We start from the raw sequence: 16,204 nt of genomic DNA on the forward strand, positions 1-16,204 counted from the left end.
GGATGTTGACGTTCCCGGATGTAAGGTAACAAGAGACGCCAGGCTAGTACAACATTTACCTTGTAAGTTCGTAGCTTGGTTCGTCTCGAGAGATCCGCACATATTCTACTCGTTTGTAGAGAGATGCATTCTCGTGGTCAATTTACGAGACTGCTGTGCTTGGTTATAGTTGGGGATTTCGTTAGCGTGACCCGAGTAAAGATCAGAAGGCAAAGAAGTTGCTGTGATTTACTGCATGAGATTCAGTCTAGATTTTTTTTTCTATCTCTGATTGGATGTTTCATAGAGATTTCGTTCTTGCAGCACATGTGTCTGCACAAGTGGACTCATGACAACACCACAGCGCAATCCAGGGAGTCCAGTAGTACATGATCGGGTTCTGAACAACAAGGGAATTTTTCAAACAACTTGCTTGAAGATGATCAAGACTTTGGTAGTGCTGTTATACAAGATGAGCCTTCATGGCACATTCAGAATAAAAATTCAGTGATATTCCTGCTATTGGAAAGAAGGGGTTCAGCTTATGTTCACTTAGACTTTTAGGAAAATATCTCTATATATTCATTTCTTTGTTATGGTTCCATATATTAGGCTTCGTATGACATAAATAGCTAATCTGTACGTAAATATAGATGGGCCCAGTGCTCCTACGGCCCATTGTTTGGTAGCCAGATGGGCCCAATGCTCCTACAGCCCAAACAGACTGCACTCCTTCCTCGCCGCCGAACCCCGCGACGGCGGCAGCGGGATCGGAAGGTGGAGCGGAAGGAGGAATTTTTGCTGGCTCAAGTGGTGCGGACTGTTGCTTGCTGCTAGAAGCAGACCACGGCGTGTGTCAGTGATTCAGTAGCCACTCACGGAATAGGCGTTTCCACCGATCAATTCCCTGCGCCAATAGACCATGGCGTGTGTTCAGTGATTCAGTTTTGTTCCCAATCCACATGAACTTTTATCTTGTTCTGCATCAGTTTTGTTCTTCCATTCGTCACAAGCACACAGACTTATTCAGCATCACTTAACAAAATTATAGCAGAGACAGTTTGAACGAGGTTACTAGGAACAAGTGGAATTGTTGAAGTGTCTTGAAAGGAAGATCACATAAATCTAACAGAGAAAAGAGGGGGTGTCAACATTCCAGTCACTGACCACCAACTGCACTCAACAAGACAGCAAAGTAAACATACATTCTACAGAACCAAGCTAACAGAGAATAGATAGTAGTTTCTTTTGTCAATCTGTATGTAGATCACAAACTCGACATCGATTAAGAATCAAATGAGTTCAATACACAAAGTAGTTCGTGATGAATACACGCAAATCCTATTCCTCACCGAATACCATAGAGTGCAGCTAGGGCAGTTCACACTCGCACACATAGACACGCATACATAAAAACAAAGTACAAATCCAGATAGTACAGATAATTAAACCAAACACATGGCATACATGCTGAAAGGAGATGGCCCGGCTTTCCCTTCAGCTGTATCCTTATTCGAAGATATCAAACGAGAAATACCGATGCGAGCTTAAGATGATGAGGACGAGGCTGCCATCGCCGTTCCGACTTCTTGGCGTTGATGGTGTGGGTTATGCTCTAGATCAGGATTGTTAGGATGCTTTTTAATTGCTGCTCTCACAGGTTCCAGGTTGCAGTCACCGTTGAGCTCCAGCTTCTTCAACCTAGGGAGGTGGTCCACTCCAGAAAGAGCCTCCATGGTGGTAAAAGACCAGACGATAATCTCAAGCTTAGGAGCTGCTTCAGTGTCAAAACTGATGTTGGTGATGTCACTGCCCTCAACAACCACTGACCTGAGGCGCTGGAATTCTTCTGCCTTGAAGTTGAGCGTCCTTTCAGTGCATGACTTGTGCAGAAGTCTAAGGCACCGCAGCATTCTTAACTTGCCAAGTATGTCTATATCATCTGGCCCCAGGGAAGTCTCCCGCAATGTTATCTTGGAAAGCTGATTGAGATCTGCAGTCCAGCTGGGAAGTCCAGCTGCGATACCACTGATGTTCAGGCTCTCAAGAAGTTTTGGAGGATTGACTAAAGCAGGCACCACCTCTGCATCAGGAGCACTCTCACTTCTGATCGGTTGGTTGACCCGGATTGACAAGGAGCGTAGGTACAGTTTCTCAATCTGTTGGAACAGAAGTTTCAAGCCACCTATCTTACCGTGGAGGATCACACCCAATTTTTTCAGTTGCAGCAACTGGCTGATGTCAGTTAAGTCGTTGACATTGTTGGAAACTTCAACATGGGATAATATCTCCAGTTGTTTCATTCTTCGAATGCCACTGGGAAGGCGCACTGCCTCAAATGAAACTGCAAACCTATCAGAGTTGTCGCTTGGAGAGTTTGTGTGGCCTGAGAGCAAGTGTTTTAGCATCGGTAGCGTTACAGATTTTGTGGAGAATGCCCTTATTGCTGTTTGCCGGATGTCCAACGTCTCCAAGCACTGCAGCTTCTCAATCTGCTTGGGTAGTCCGGTAACATCTGTGTTCCTGAGACTCAAGTACCTGAGGAGTAGTACCTTGCAAATATTCTTGAGATGCTTCTTCTTCAAGCCTGCGCAGCCTTCAAGATCCAGCACCTTCAAGATCTTCCATTCGTAAGATCCATGCATAGATTCGATAAGAGTTAGGATGCTACCAAAGGGATGGTCAAAATTTGATGCATGTTGTAGTGTTATCCCACTGTTAATGGGAAGGCGGTGAGCCACATCAGGCGGCAAACATGTGTCCCCGAAGCTTACATATGTGGCAATGAACTCGTGAACTATAGGATGTACTGTGCAGCTCTTGATCTTGCCTGCGGTGCTGGTCTCTCCTGGACGAACAAACCCTCGACCGACTAGCGTGTCGAAGATGAGCTCTGCTTGATCTTCCAGTGCTGTGTTCATCCCATGCCTGCCCTTATCAAATCCTCTGGCAATACTTCTTTGAGTTATCAGTCCTTCGGCAACCCATCGTCTCACCAAGGCTGTCCTCCTAATCCTGTGATGATGGGGGAATATAGACTGGTACAGCAAGCAGGTTTTGTAATTGGTAGGCAATTCGTTGTAGCAGAACATGAGCATGGTGTTAACGATATTGTTTTTGTTCTGCTGTAGGGCTTCACGTAACCTGCTAAGCTCCCTCTCAGGCCTGCTAGGATTGACATACAGTAGATGGAGGAACATCTGCAGCGCAAAAGTATCGGGATAGCACTCCTGTAGAACGTCCAATATGGACTCGAATCCAGATTTAGCAAGGGCAAGCGCTCTGCGCCGGAAGAACCCCGGAAGTGTTTTTGATTCTAATTCAATATCAAATATACGGAACTCGAAGGGAAGGGGTTCAAGTTCAACATACTCCGTAGTCACTATTACATAGCACTTTGGAGCCCAATGGTAATGACCTACTGGTGAGTAATCAAATAAATATTTCATACCCCCTGGCCTGACACCATCAAGAACGATCAGTGGGTCACCTGGCAGCCTCTCTAATTCCTCGCGGAAGGTCTGGGGATCATCCTTGGCTGAAGAGACATTTGAGGTGTAATGGGAAATTGTCTGGATAGTTGTGTTATGATCTCGGTCCGCCCGGCTTTTCGACGATGGCGCGAGCTGCTTGGTCCGGCGGTGGTGCGGGCGGGACGGTGATATCATACCTAAGCCGCCTGTCACTGACGTCCCGCGCCCGGACCTTGAGCTCCCGGATCCGTGTGGCCACCTGGTGCCGAGCCGGAACGGTTCGCAGCAGCCGGAGGAGCCGCCGCAAGTACCGCAGGAGGCCGTTGGCAGCGCTTCGTTCACCAGCAGGGGCTCCGACACGGCGGACGTAGAGGTCGACGTAGCCCTCGCATTCTCGGGCGAGGCCGACGACCTGCTTCATCCAGGTGCGGACGTGGTGGGCGCGGTGCTGGGCGTCGGTGAGGTGCATGAGCACACTGTTCATGCTCTCCATCTCGTCCTTGATGAACTGCACGTCGCCGCGGACGCGGCCCGGCAGCTGAGCCTCGCCGATGAGGAGGGCGGTCAGCCGCACTAGCAGCGACTCCACGGCGCCCTGCATCATCCCGGCCATCCCTCCCGCTCTCTAGCTATAACTCGGGTGGAAATTGATGGCTGAGAACTACTCAAGCATGCAGCCGGGCGCCTCCATGAGAGAAAGATCAATGGTGGTAGCGTCTAGCTAGACGATGGCTGCAGGAAAACTCCATGGTTAGGGGAGCATCTCAGTCGTCGTCGTCGTCGGACAAGCCGATCAAGTGCCTGGTTAGGCAAGGCACGTCCGGTGTAGCTTTCGTGCAAAAAATCGTGGAACCAGCTTCTTAGCTTGCGATGGAGGCAGCTGCCTTGTTCAGACATGCTCTTTAGTTTTTCTTCTTTTTCTTTGCCACCAAAACCTTCCTCTTTAGCTTTCCCTAGCTCCTTTCTTCTTTCCTTTTATAATAGGCCCAGAAAGAATATCTTGTCTTCTTCTTGAGCTGGACAAAGAATAATATTTTTGTTGCTTGTGGTTACACATGCAGCTTGAATGATGAATTCCTCGTGCCAAGCTTTGATGCATGGTCCATCAGCCAATGGGCTTCCCATATAAGCTTCCCATCAGCCAATGAGAGCGAAAGTAAACATGTGACTGCTTAATTTGTAGAGGTGTCATTCGGACAAAAGACAGCCTAAAACGGAGACAACTGCCAGCAAGGTTCCTCAAGCCACTCCTAATGCTGGTTTCTTAGATATCAATTAGGTGTCCATCTAAACAAAAAAATGATATGACAAGTAATTTAAAGATGAGAAAGAAGTAACTTATTTTTTATGAAAATAACTAGCTCTCTCTTTGAGCAATCATAAATAACGGTGAAACAATAAATTGCCTTACAAGACCTCAAGAAACTAGCAACGTGCATACATGTATTGGAAGCTTGTTTCTTAGTATTAATTTATTACTCTCTCTCATCTTAAACATCATTTAAAAAACAAAGCCTTGAGAGTGGCCTTAAGGGTGAATCCTACGCTTGTGACTAGTTTTCGCGTAGACAATCGTCTAGCACATCTAGACGACAACTAGACGCTAGTCGAGGGCTTGACGTCCAGTTTAGAGAGTAGTCGCACCTCTAGACAACTAGATTGTCTAAACGATCAACGTTGGACAAAGACGGTCTAGTTAACGGTGCTAGACGATACCTAGACGCGACTAGGTGGCCAGACAAGGGACTAGTCAGCCATCCCGGCAATGGAGCTTCTCAGCACGGCCACGCAAGAGGAAAGTTTTCAACCGCGTGGGAGGAAACTTTTCGTCCGCGCCTATCGCATAGGCTTTAGGGTTTAATCATCCGCACAGAGGCCCCAAATAGATTCGATTCATTGCCCATCCACATCTCTCGGTCTCTCCTCTCATCATCTGTCTTCCATCGCCGTCGCCACACCGCCGAATGAAATCACCCCTGTGTCACGCCCCACACTAGCGTCCACGCCAGAGCCGCACGCCTGCTCTGCGCGCCCACACTATTGTTCGTCAGGTCCCCTCCTCTTCGCAACTCCTCTCCGCCGGATTTGTGCTATGCTCCCCTGCTCCTCCGTCGTGGACTCCTCCGCACCTCCTCAGCACTTGTCATATTCTTCTGTAGGCATATAATTGAAATTGTTATGATGATTATTGATTGATGAACTAGAGGATAATGGATGATTGAAGTTGTATTTCTGTCTTTGGAATGTATGTTTCAAATCTCACTTGAAAATATAGTATTGTAGTATGGAGCATATAGCTATCTGTTTGCATTTTTGCTGCTACTATACAAAAGCATCTAGACCGTCTAGTCATCGTCTAGATAGCCTAGACGCTAGTTATGGGATAACCGTCTATCTACGTCTAGCATCTAGGTGGACAAGCACGTCTAGCGTCTAGGTGAACATTGCTTTTGACATGAAACTAAACTATTGTTCGTTTTGCTGTTTCAGATGCCCACTTGCTTTGGGTTTTGGTCTGAAAATAAACACAGGCCTACTAATGTGGCTGATATATTTGGGATGGAAATGGCTCTGGTGGATTAATTATCTGGAACACTACAAATAAGCTGTGTTTTGAGTATCAACTATGAAAGGCCAATTGACTAGCTGAGAGCCAAATGATGTCAAATTTTTTTCTTCAAGATGCCTGGCTGAAGTTTCCAGAAGGGGGCCTGTGGCTGGAACAGAAGTATTTGTGATGGATGCTGTCTTCGTTGCTGTTCAATGTCCGTTCTTTGTAAAAATGAGAAAAGGTCTATCGATCAGATGATGCTCTGGGCGGTCTTCAGTTCATTCCAATGGAAACTTGGGGATTTATGAATTTTTTGTTTTTTTATTTCAAAAATTAAAAAATTGCAAAAATAGATGTCACTTTGAAAAATTGTAAAAATAGGCGTCTGTGGTTCGATAGAAGGGTCATATGCACTTGTCGCTCTTCTAACGGGCGACACGTTAAAAAAATAAAAATACAACATTCCAATACTATCAAAATTCAAAACATTATTGAAATAATCATGAAAAAGTAGAAAAAATATATACGGTGTAGAAGATCCTATAATCTATCTCGCAAAAATATTTCAACTCCAAATATAATATGTACAATGAGAAACAAAAAAGACCACAAAAAAATATTTTTATTATCTTTTTTGTTTCTTACAAATAATATTTTTGTCTGAACTTTTTTTAGAGCTAGATCATAATATCCTTTACACCACCAAAAAAATTTAGAATTTTTTATGATAATTTCGATAGTGTTTTGAATTTGAGAGCAAGAGAACGATTTTTTTTAAAATATGCCACCTGTTGGAAGGGCAACCTATTTACTTTTTTTAACTTATTGCCCGTTAAGGCCCCCTTCCTGCGGGAGACATACGCCTATTTTTTCATTTTTTTTTAAATACACACCTACTTTTGCAAATTTTTTATTTTCAAAATATAAAAACAAAAAAATCACAATTTATCAACATGGTTCGAAATAAGTTCCGGCCCAAATGGTTCCCAGTGCTTAGTCAGGGCCGGCCCAATTATCCGGGCATCACGTCTCGTGCTCCCGGCCTGAGACCACATCCCCACTCCGGCCCAAATGCACTTGCCAGAACGTCACCAACAATCCTGTTACATACCTCTAGCAAAACAAACCTTCCCAAATATTCGCACGAGAACTCGTGAAAACTTCCATCGCCGCCGCCAAAGAGATGGAGAAAACAAATATCCCAAAAAGCACTTGTTGCCATGGAGAAACCAAATACTAGCCTTAATAGAACAAAACTATGAGAGAACTTTATTTGCAAATGAAACTACTTTAATAATATTAGATAAAGAAAAGAGATGTCCCTTTCGTATCGCCACTGGCGAGGACACCAAGAGCAAAGACAGAGAGGAATCAAAGAGGTGTTAGCGGCGTAGCGCTAGCCCAAGAGTTACGAGAGCACCCAGCTCTACATGAATGTAAACGATCGAGATGGTTGATAATATTAGATTGCATTAGTGCTGCGAATATAATTTATGGGCAAATTATTAACGGATTTTTCGCTCGTAATGACGATGCTGATGCAGCTATTGCAAATGATCCCTCTTCCATCCCTCACGCTGGTGATTGATGCAAACCACATTTTGCTTCTAAATTTGGATTGGTCAAAGGAAACACACACACGTTTGGATTTGGTGTTAGATTTCGAAATCTAGAACCACACGGCAATCCACCGTTGACCAACCCCAGCCCGTGCCCATGACATATGGGGCCGACGCAGTGCCGTTGACGGCAAGGCAGGCAGGAAAGAAGGCCCGGTCGTTTTCTTCGTGCCCCCTCCACCTCTCCCGCTATACCGTCCTGGGCACTGACTCCTCCTCGGTTCATACCTCCTTCGTATTTCGAGTAATCCAAGGACTAAAATGCAAAATACTAGGACACATGGCCGTTTCTGATTGGGTAGTAGCTACACAGAAATGCAAAGGCGCCAACCGCGAAGGCGTCCGGGTCGCCGTCAACTGTTTTGCATCTTCACGAAACGGCCCTCGCAAATTTCTGTAATTTTTTTTCGCCTGGTTTTCCGCCGTCCTCTTCTTCTCACCAGTCTCCTCCGGTGGGGGCGAGAGAGAGAGAGAGACGACGACGACGACGGCGATGGCCTCGCTGGGGCGGATGGCAGTGCTGCTGGTTCTCGCGGGGATTCTGGTCTCCGCTTCTCCGGCGGCGGCGGCGGAGGAAGGAGGTGATGGATCTTTTCCCCGTCTCGACCGCCGGTTCTTTGGTTCGAGTCACGGTTGGGTTACTTCGTTGCTACGGCTTACCTCGTTCTTGCGTGATCGGTGCTGGTTCCGGGCGGTTCGTGGTTGCTTGGGAGGGGGCGATTCGGGGGAAAGCTGGAGAGGCGGCCAATTAGGGGGAGTTGATGGATTGTGGCGGCTGTACCGGCACAGCGCGAGGAGGCGAGAGCATGGAAGGGGTTTCGGGTGAATTGGATGGGGGTTGATGAGGGGGAGCTTGGGGAAGGTGTGATTTTTAGTGTGGTGACTGGCGCGGCTGCAAATTTCTTCGGGATGTGAGGAATGTGTGGGCGAATTTTGATTGGGGAAAGGTAAAGTTGCTAACTTTAGAGCAATGCTTAGTGTGTTTAGAGTGTCAAACGCTATCTAGAGGTGGTGCAGAACTGCGATGCAGACTATACTTGCTTGTTATCGTGCTTGCAACTTGCAAGCAGTACAGTAGACTGGAATTAGGAGAGAGGATTCCGATATTTGTGCATGGAGATGTCGATGCCATAGCAAGAATTGAGAAGAGAGCCATGCGATTTCAAAATGACTAGTGGCTGCGCTAAATTGGTAATGCCATTGGATATCACAGCACTAAGTTCTGATCTCTGACATGTGGATTTCTTTTACTGCTATAGTGCTATTGTGCCGGTAAATCAAGCGAATGTTAACAGAATTGCTTGCACGTTTATTTGCCAATGCAGTACTCAGGATGAAGAGTTCTGATGGTGGTTATTCTTACAACCATACTCTTGCTCATATTCTTGTCGAATATGCATCCGCTGTAAGTTCCTGCTTGAACAATGTGCTGGTACTTGGTTCTGTTGACAGCTGCATAATTTAGTTCCCCCAATCAAACTTCCTATTGTACTAGCTAGGTAATTTCTATGGTGAAAATGTCTTCATGCCCTTTTTCCCCTAAGATACTTCCGCACCTTTTTCCACACCTTGTCATACCCTCCCTTTTCAACGCATCATGTTCAGTATTTAAGTCACTATCTCTATCCTGTTCTACGATGAAACTTACATTAGTGTTTTTATTTTTTATTTTTGAATGAAAATAATCGTTTTATAGACTTGGCTTATGTAAATATGTTTCAGGTTTATACATCTGACTTAACATCACTTCTCACATGGACCTGTCCAAGGTGTGAAGGTCACACAAAGGTAACACCCTTATGAGTCACTAAAGTTGGTGCTTGCACTGTTTGTGCAAGTAATTCAACATGTTCCTTGACATCAAACTTTATGTTTTGCGTTATTGATGCAGGGTTTTGAGATGATAGAGATAATTGTAGATGTGGAGAACTGCTTACAGGTTCATTATCTTTTGGTGTTTCTGCAATCTTCTCCTTGCATTCAGTGTTTAATGAAAAATATGTTCAATTGTTTATTTGTTTATTGAGCAGGCATTTGTTGGAGTAGCCCCTGATCCATGATCCATAATCATTGCGTTTAGAGGCACTCAACAACACAGGTACAGAAAATGTTGAATTAAACATAGCGTATTAGTGACCAAGACTTGTACCATATGGACACATGCTCTCAGTCATCACCTTTTTATCTGTTTCTATGTAACAAAGTATTCCAATTTCGTTTTCAGTCATAAAGTTTACTCTTTCAAAACTTATGAATATGCTATCAAGAAGCATTCAATGTTCACATCTCTTTGATTGGTTGCCTTGGAATTTTACTTGCAAAGTGTCTCCAACTGGATTGAAGATCTCTTCTGGAAGCAGCTCGATGTGACTTATCCAGGCATGCCTGATGCAATGGTAACTCCACCAGTCAAGTATTTATCATTTTTAAGAGTTATCATTGAATTAGCAATAACTCTTGTTTGCTTGCTGCTTGTCTGCCTCATGTTGCAGGTCCATCATGGGTTTTATTCGGCATATTATAATACAACTCTGCGGCATGAGATCTTGAAATCTATTCAATGGGCAAGGAAAACATATGGAACACTACCCATAAATGTTGTGGGTCACTCCATGGGAGGTGCTTTAGCTTCATTCTGTGCCCTTGATCTTTCTGTAAGTACTTTAGGCCATCTGGATCTCTATGTGTTGTGTGGACATATTTAATCCTCGAATCTGGATACTTTTGGTTTTTTCATGAGCTGTTATGGAAATACATGCAGAATAAGGTTTCCTCCTACCACAACATTAGAAACAGCTAAGTTCCTTCTTGTGATATAAGTTATTATGTATATCTAATGGAGTTCTTGGTTTATTGCATCAAATGGTAATATACTCTACAAACCTAGGATTAAACCTATGCTTCTTTCATGATAAGATTGTATTATTATAATATATGTAGATTGTTGGATTCAATGAACTCATATCTTGCCTGTTCTGTTACAGGTTAAGTTTGGATCACAAGAAGTTGAGCTCATGACTTTTGGACAGCCTCGGGTAGGCAATCCTGCTTTTGCTTCATACTTCAGTGAACAAGTCCCAAGAACAATCCGTGTGACCCATCAGAATGATGTTGTGCCACATTTACCACCATATTATTATTACCTAGGTGAATGGACATATCATCACTTTGCGAGAGAGGTATGCATTCGTTACTTGAAAAGAATCTACGAAGGTGCATACGTGTACTGAAGTTTCTGCAGAGCACTGTTGTGTCATATTGTCATCCATTTCTTCTGCATTTGTTTCTCTTCAGGTTTGGCTTCATGAGACCATAGAAGGAAATGTAGTTACCAGAAATGAGACAATTTGTGATGGTTCTGGTGAGGACCCAACCTGCAGCAGGTATATATCTGCCTCTCACGGCCTCATATTTCTGGACATTTATGTTCTTCCCTGTGTTGCTTATTGTTTGCTTTTGCTTGAAAAGATCGGTCTATGGGATAAGTGTAGCAGATCATCTTGAGTACTACGGCGTCACACTACATGCTGATTCAAGGGGAACCTGTCAATTTGTGATTGGTGCAGCCAACTCAGCATACAGTTACATTCTTGAAGTTGATGGAACCATCATCTTGTCAAGATATCCACAAGAACCACGTGCCCTAGAATCTATGTAACTTTGTATGCCAGGAAAATACACCCTTGTACAGTATTTTGTTTTCATTTTGTGTATAGTTCATGAAATGTAGACATACTGGGTGCTCAAGGAGCTCTCCTGAGGATAAGGAGAGGCTCACCTTTTAAATGTGCCCCCTTTGCTCAAGTGAGAATTGCACATGTAAGCTCCATAACATTGTATGTATGCCTTAATTGTTGTATATGAAAATATATGACAAGCTTAAGTAATGAAAATATTTGATGGTACCCCTTGTTTGGTCTTTCACTCATTGTGATTCTACCTTGAGATATTTCCAAATTTTCTCTCAGCATTTCACCTCACCTTTACCTTTGTGTCAGATATGCATTTGCAGAACAAATAATGTAGCCCCTTGCATACATGGGGAGCCAAGAACTGATCAAACTCAGGGAAGAATCTCAAGATGCAAAGTTCTACAGATGGTCAGCACTGCCAAGGCAGATCTTGAGGATAAGGATACATATCTATCCAGATATTCTCCATTGTCATTTGCTTGTCCTGAGGTTTGCATCATACATAAGAAGATGCATCGGTGCATGTCAACGGTGACTGTACCATAGCATCCCTTACACAGCATGTGCTGAAGATATGTAATGCAAGATCGCACGTTCGGATCTCCGCGCCATACCATAGCATCCCTTACACAGCATTGATGATGTGTTCAGGAATTATGGTGAAAATCTTCAGAGGGAACAAGATATAGCAAATTGCGCAGATTTATCTGATAAGGTCCGGCTGATGATTTGATCAGCAATAATGGCGAAACTATTCAGAAACAACAAGAGATTGTAAATGGGGCAGATTCTGCCACTGTGGATTAGGTCAGAAGAGAGAGTGTGACTGTGTGAGGGACTGAATGAGACTGCAAGCTCTCTGTCTGAAGATGCTATTCTGAACATGAAGAGGAGCCTGATCCCTCCTATGGAAAGTGGCTGCTCTTAGCTGGAGGAATCAGATCCTTCTGTCATACTGTCATGTGACAAAGCGTTGCCGTGTTGTTGTCGGCGCCATTTGGTTTTTTTATGGACTTCTGTGTTTGGTCTGAACTCTCAGGTTATCAGTGATGCAGGGCATGTTTCAGTTTTTCACATAACTGAAGAGGAACAGTGGCAACTACTAGTCACACGAAGTTTCAGATTGCATTTGGTTGGCATGCATTGCACCACAAGAGCAGAACAAAGTTGCATTGTGCTCATAACTTTGAGCTTATCTCTACTATGTTTACATGTGTAAATCAATACTTTAACTGTATGTGCAAGTGCTAATATATGCATCTATATCCTTCCAAGACTGTGCTTATAAACTGTGTAAGTCTGTAACTGTGAGATCTTGTGATGAAAAATTGGTTTGCTTGATGAAATTGGCAGAGCAAAGTGATTTAGCATAATGACATTCGGTTGATGTTCATGAGTGGCTAAGATATGCTTGGATAGCATAGTTGGTTTGATGCGTTATCATTAGTTGAGTATGCTTATGTTAGCGTGTTGGTTTGCTTGGAGTTTGCGTGGTGCTGCGTGAACTGATCTTGAGTCAAGTCGGGAAGGATTTGTGCTCGTACTCGATTGTTGTTTGATTCATGTGCAGATGTTGCTCGAAGGCGAACGTGGTCGATGACGGATCGGCGAACTAAGTTCAGGGAGGAACTGAGGTTCGGCGACTAGGTTCAGGAGGAATTAAGGTCGTGGTGATCGAGGATGTCATGCAGGACGTTCGAATTAAGAGAACAATGCATATGGAGACAAGGTTTCACAATGGACGCTGGAGGCGATCTGATCGTGAGAAGACGTGAAGACGAATTCTTGTTCGAGTCGGAGCAGGCACGAGGGAGTTGTGTGGTGGCTGGACTTGAGACAAGAGTTAGTGTCGGAGACGGACTCTGAGTTGGTTACGTATATGCATGTATACATGGGAGATGTGCATGCATGATTACGTAGGAGTTGTTGGCTAATTAGCTTAATTAGCGGAAATTGTTTGTCCTCTTGTGATTATCGGAGGATAGAGACCAGATTGAATACGACGAGGAGTTGTAGTTCGATTCAATCATGGTTGTGCTTGTGGCTACCCTATAAATAGAGAGGTCTGTTGTATTGCGTAGAGATATATATAACACAAGAGCAGAACGAAAAAGAAACTCGAGAGAGAGTTGTTTTGGGATTTCGTAGAAATCCTTGTTGGATGCTTTGGAGAGGCATCTTGTAAACTCATCTATGCAATGAAAATCAAGTTTCGTAAGTTGATGAGTTGCTGATTCAGAATTTTCTTTATGTTCTATATTCTGCATGTTTGGTTTTGGTTTTCGATTAATCTCGTGCTTTTATCAAGTTTCATCTTAGTTTTATCCATCCAAAACCTTGCTAGAATATCTAGTGTTTGATCTGAGAAAATTTCGAGTGGATTTGGTTTGATCTCGAGTATCTTTTTGTCAACTCGACTAGATTTTGATCTACTCGATTCTGGTTGATATAGTCTGCTTCGACTAAGCATAATTCTTGATCCACATATTCGATTTACTCGATTCTTGTGTGGTTAGTTTCGTATTTGAATCTAGTTTCTGCTGGCCAAAATTGAGAGCAATCCGACCAGCAGATATTTCTCTACATTATTTTTAGTAGAGCTTGTGCAATCTATTTCGAGTGGAATACCGAGTTTAAATTGAGTTTCGATTTGGATTAGTTAATCTTTGAATTTATTTTCCGCAATCATTCACCCCCTCTGATTGGGTATTTTGTGCATATTCGATTCTACAGTAACCAACCAGGATTTTCCCAAAGAGCATGCGGGGTGAGATGGCTTGTTCCACCACTCATTTTGCACTGAGATTTGTGCGGTGCACATATTCTTTTTCCTATGTGCAATGCACAGATCTCATATCTTAGTGCAAAATTGGATGGTGTGGATAAAGCACCTCACCTTCAAGCCATTATTGTGGCAATATATTTTCTAGTCTGTAACGGAGCAATCCTTTTCTACCCTGAAGAAAATCCACAAATATCTATACTGTTCTATATATCCTCATGCTCAGTGAAAAGGTCCTCTTCTTTTTGAGTTTTAGGCGTATTTATATGAAGTTTTGCAAGATGTCAACTGGTGACTCATGAGGAGAGATTCCAATGTTCTTAGGGCCCTCATGCATGAACACCAACATGGATTTATCAAAAACTGCCCAATCTTTAACCTGCATTGGATTAGAAGAATCATTTAGCAGTTATAGAAGAACCAAATCTAGCTATATACGTTCCATATATGCATATTACTCCCTCCGGTTTTAAATACTTTACGTTTTGATCAAAATCCAGTCAAACTTTTAAAATTTTGACCGTCAATAGCTTTTAAAATATTTAGTTTAAAAACATAAAAATCATACGTATAGATTTGTTTTGAAAAATACTTTTATAATATTATAATTTTAATATATATTATAACTATATTTTGAAAGTTATTGACGGTTAAAATTTTAAAAATTTGATCGGATCTTGATCAAACGTCAAGTATTTAAAACCGGAGGGAGTAACATGTTTAGAAAATGCTACTAGTATTAATTTCTATAGAATCTTTATCCACTGCAAGTAGGTGGCAACATATTTTCCAGCCTATAAAACGCAAGCCATGCACACGGCCATCAGCAAGAAACCAGCCACGCACACATCATCTTCCAAATCGTCTAGAAGCCTCTAGAACGTTCTGATCGCCGTACGTGGAAGATAATAGCTAGCTAATGGACCGCGTGGCGAAGCTGGCGTCGGAGCGTGCGGTGGTGGTGGTGTTCACGGTGAGCAACTGCAGCATGTGCCACGCCGTGACGTCGCTGCTGGGCAACCTGGGCGTGAACGTGGCTGTGCACGAGCTGGACAGGGACCCCCAGGGGTAGAGAGATGGAGCGGGAGCTCGCCAGGAGGCTCGGCGGCGGCCGCGGTTCCCCCTCCGTGCCGGCGGTGTTCGTGGGCGGCAACCTCGTCGGTGGGATCAACAGGGTCATGGCGCTGCACCTCGCCGGCGAGCTCGTGCCCATGCTCAAGATCGCCGGCGCGCTCTGGCTGTAGGATCGATCGAGAACGTCCGCATGGATGCACGCGCGTGCATGCATGGCTAGCTTTTTTTTTTTCTTTCTCGCCAGATGTGTATACACGAATAATAAAAAGGTGAGAAGAACGCAAAAAAAGAGAGAGAAAAAAATCATGTAGAAGTGTGCCTGAATGCCAGGTTTTGTATGCCCTGTGTTGAGAATAATACTACCACTGTTTTCAAACAATGTCGCTATGTTTGGTATTCTACTATTCAAACTTTGGTAGTCAATTTTTAAGAAATACGTGTATAAATTATAACAATGTCATGCCTGGATAGGATTCAAAGATCCAAAAACACAGAATCATAAAAATTTGTGCACGGTAAGAATCACAAAAATGGTCATGAAGAGAAACAGGAATAAATTCGGAGGAAAAACAATGTGCAAATTAACAGTTCAAATCCGCGCATTATTGCATCTGGATTAGTATTCAGTTTTGAAGTGTACGTAAATTGTAATATGGTACATGTAGATGTTGATTCGAAGAACACGCGATCGATCATTTTACTGATCGAAGAACATGCAGAGCTAGCGAGCTGAGCTGCAGGTACGGATCGGAGCACGTACGTACGTACCGTAAGGCTGGATATGGAGCCAGCTCGGCTTTTTATGATTCGGCTCGCTCCAGCTCGTTAACATACCGAGTTGGCTCGGCTCGGCCATTAAGGAAACAAACTAAATGTTCAGTTGGGCTCGACTTGTTAGTAGCTCAAGCCAGCTCGTTTAGCTCGCGAGCTAGACCCTAGTAGCACCGCCGCCGCCAGTTCTTGCTGCTGGTCCTGCTGGAGCTCAGCTGGTGTGCACTACTATGAAAGTGATTTTTAGAGGCGAGTTGTAACCA

General features: G+C 43.7%; 1 protein-coding gene and 2 pseudogenes across 1 annotated transcript; 2 read left to right on the top strand and 1 right to left on the bottom strand.

The window, feature by feature from the left end:
- Positions 1-961: 961 nt before the first annotated feature.
- LOC133887090 (disease resistance protein Pik-2-like) lies at positions 962-4,065 on the bottom strand. Its single transcript, XM_062327007.1, has 2 exons — positions 3,666-4,065; positions 962-2,890 (listed from the first exon to the last, which is right to left on the bottom strand). The coding sequence occupies exons 1-2, from the start codon at positions 4,063-4,065 to the stop codon at positions 1,527-1,529; spliced, it is 1,764 nt and encodes a 587-aa protein (XP_062182991.1). The 3' UTR covers positions 962-1,526.
- A 3,930-nt stretch (positions 4,066-7,995) lies between these two features.
- Positions 7,996-11,519, top strand: LOC133886101 (lipase-like; annotated as a pseudogene).
- Positions 11,520-15,015: 3,496 nt separating this feature from the next.
- On the top strand, positions 15,016-15,340 carry LOC133887343 (glutaredoxin-C10-like; annotated as a pseudogene).
- The last annotated feature ends 864 nt before the right edge of the window (positions 15,341-16,204 follow it).

This window comes from Phragmites australis, chromosome 12, assembly GCF_958298935.1.
Source record: "Phragmites australis chromosome 12, lpPhrAust1.1, whole genome shotgun sequence".
In the NCBI taxonomy this organism is placed as follows: domain Eukaryota; kingdom Viridiplantae; phylum Streptophyta; class Magnoliopsida; order Poales; family Poaceae; genus Phragmites; species Phragmites australis.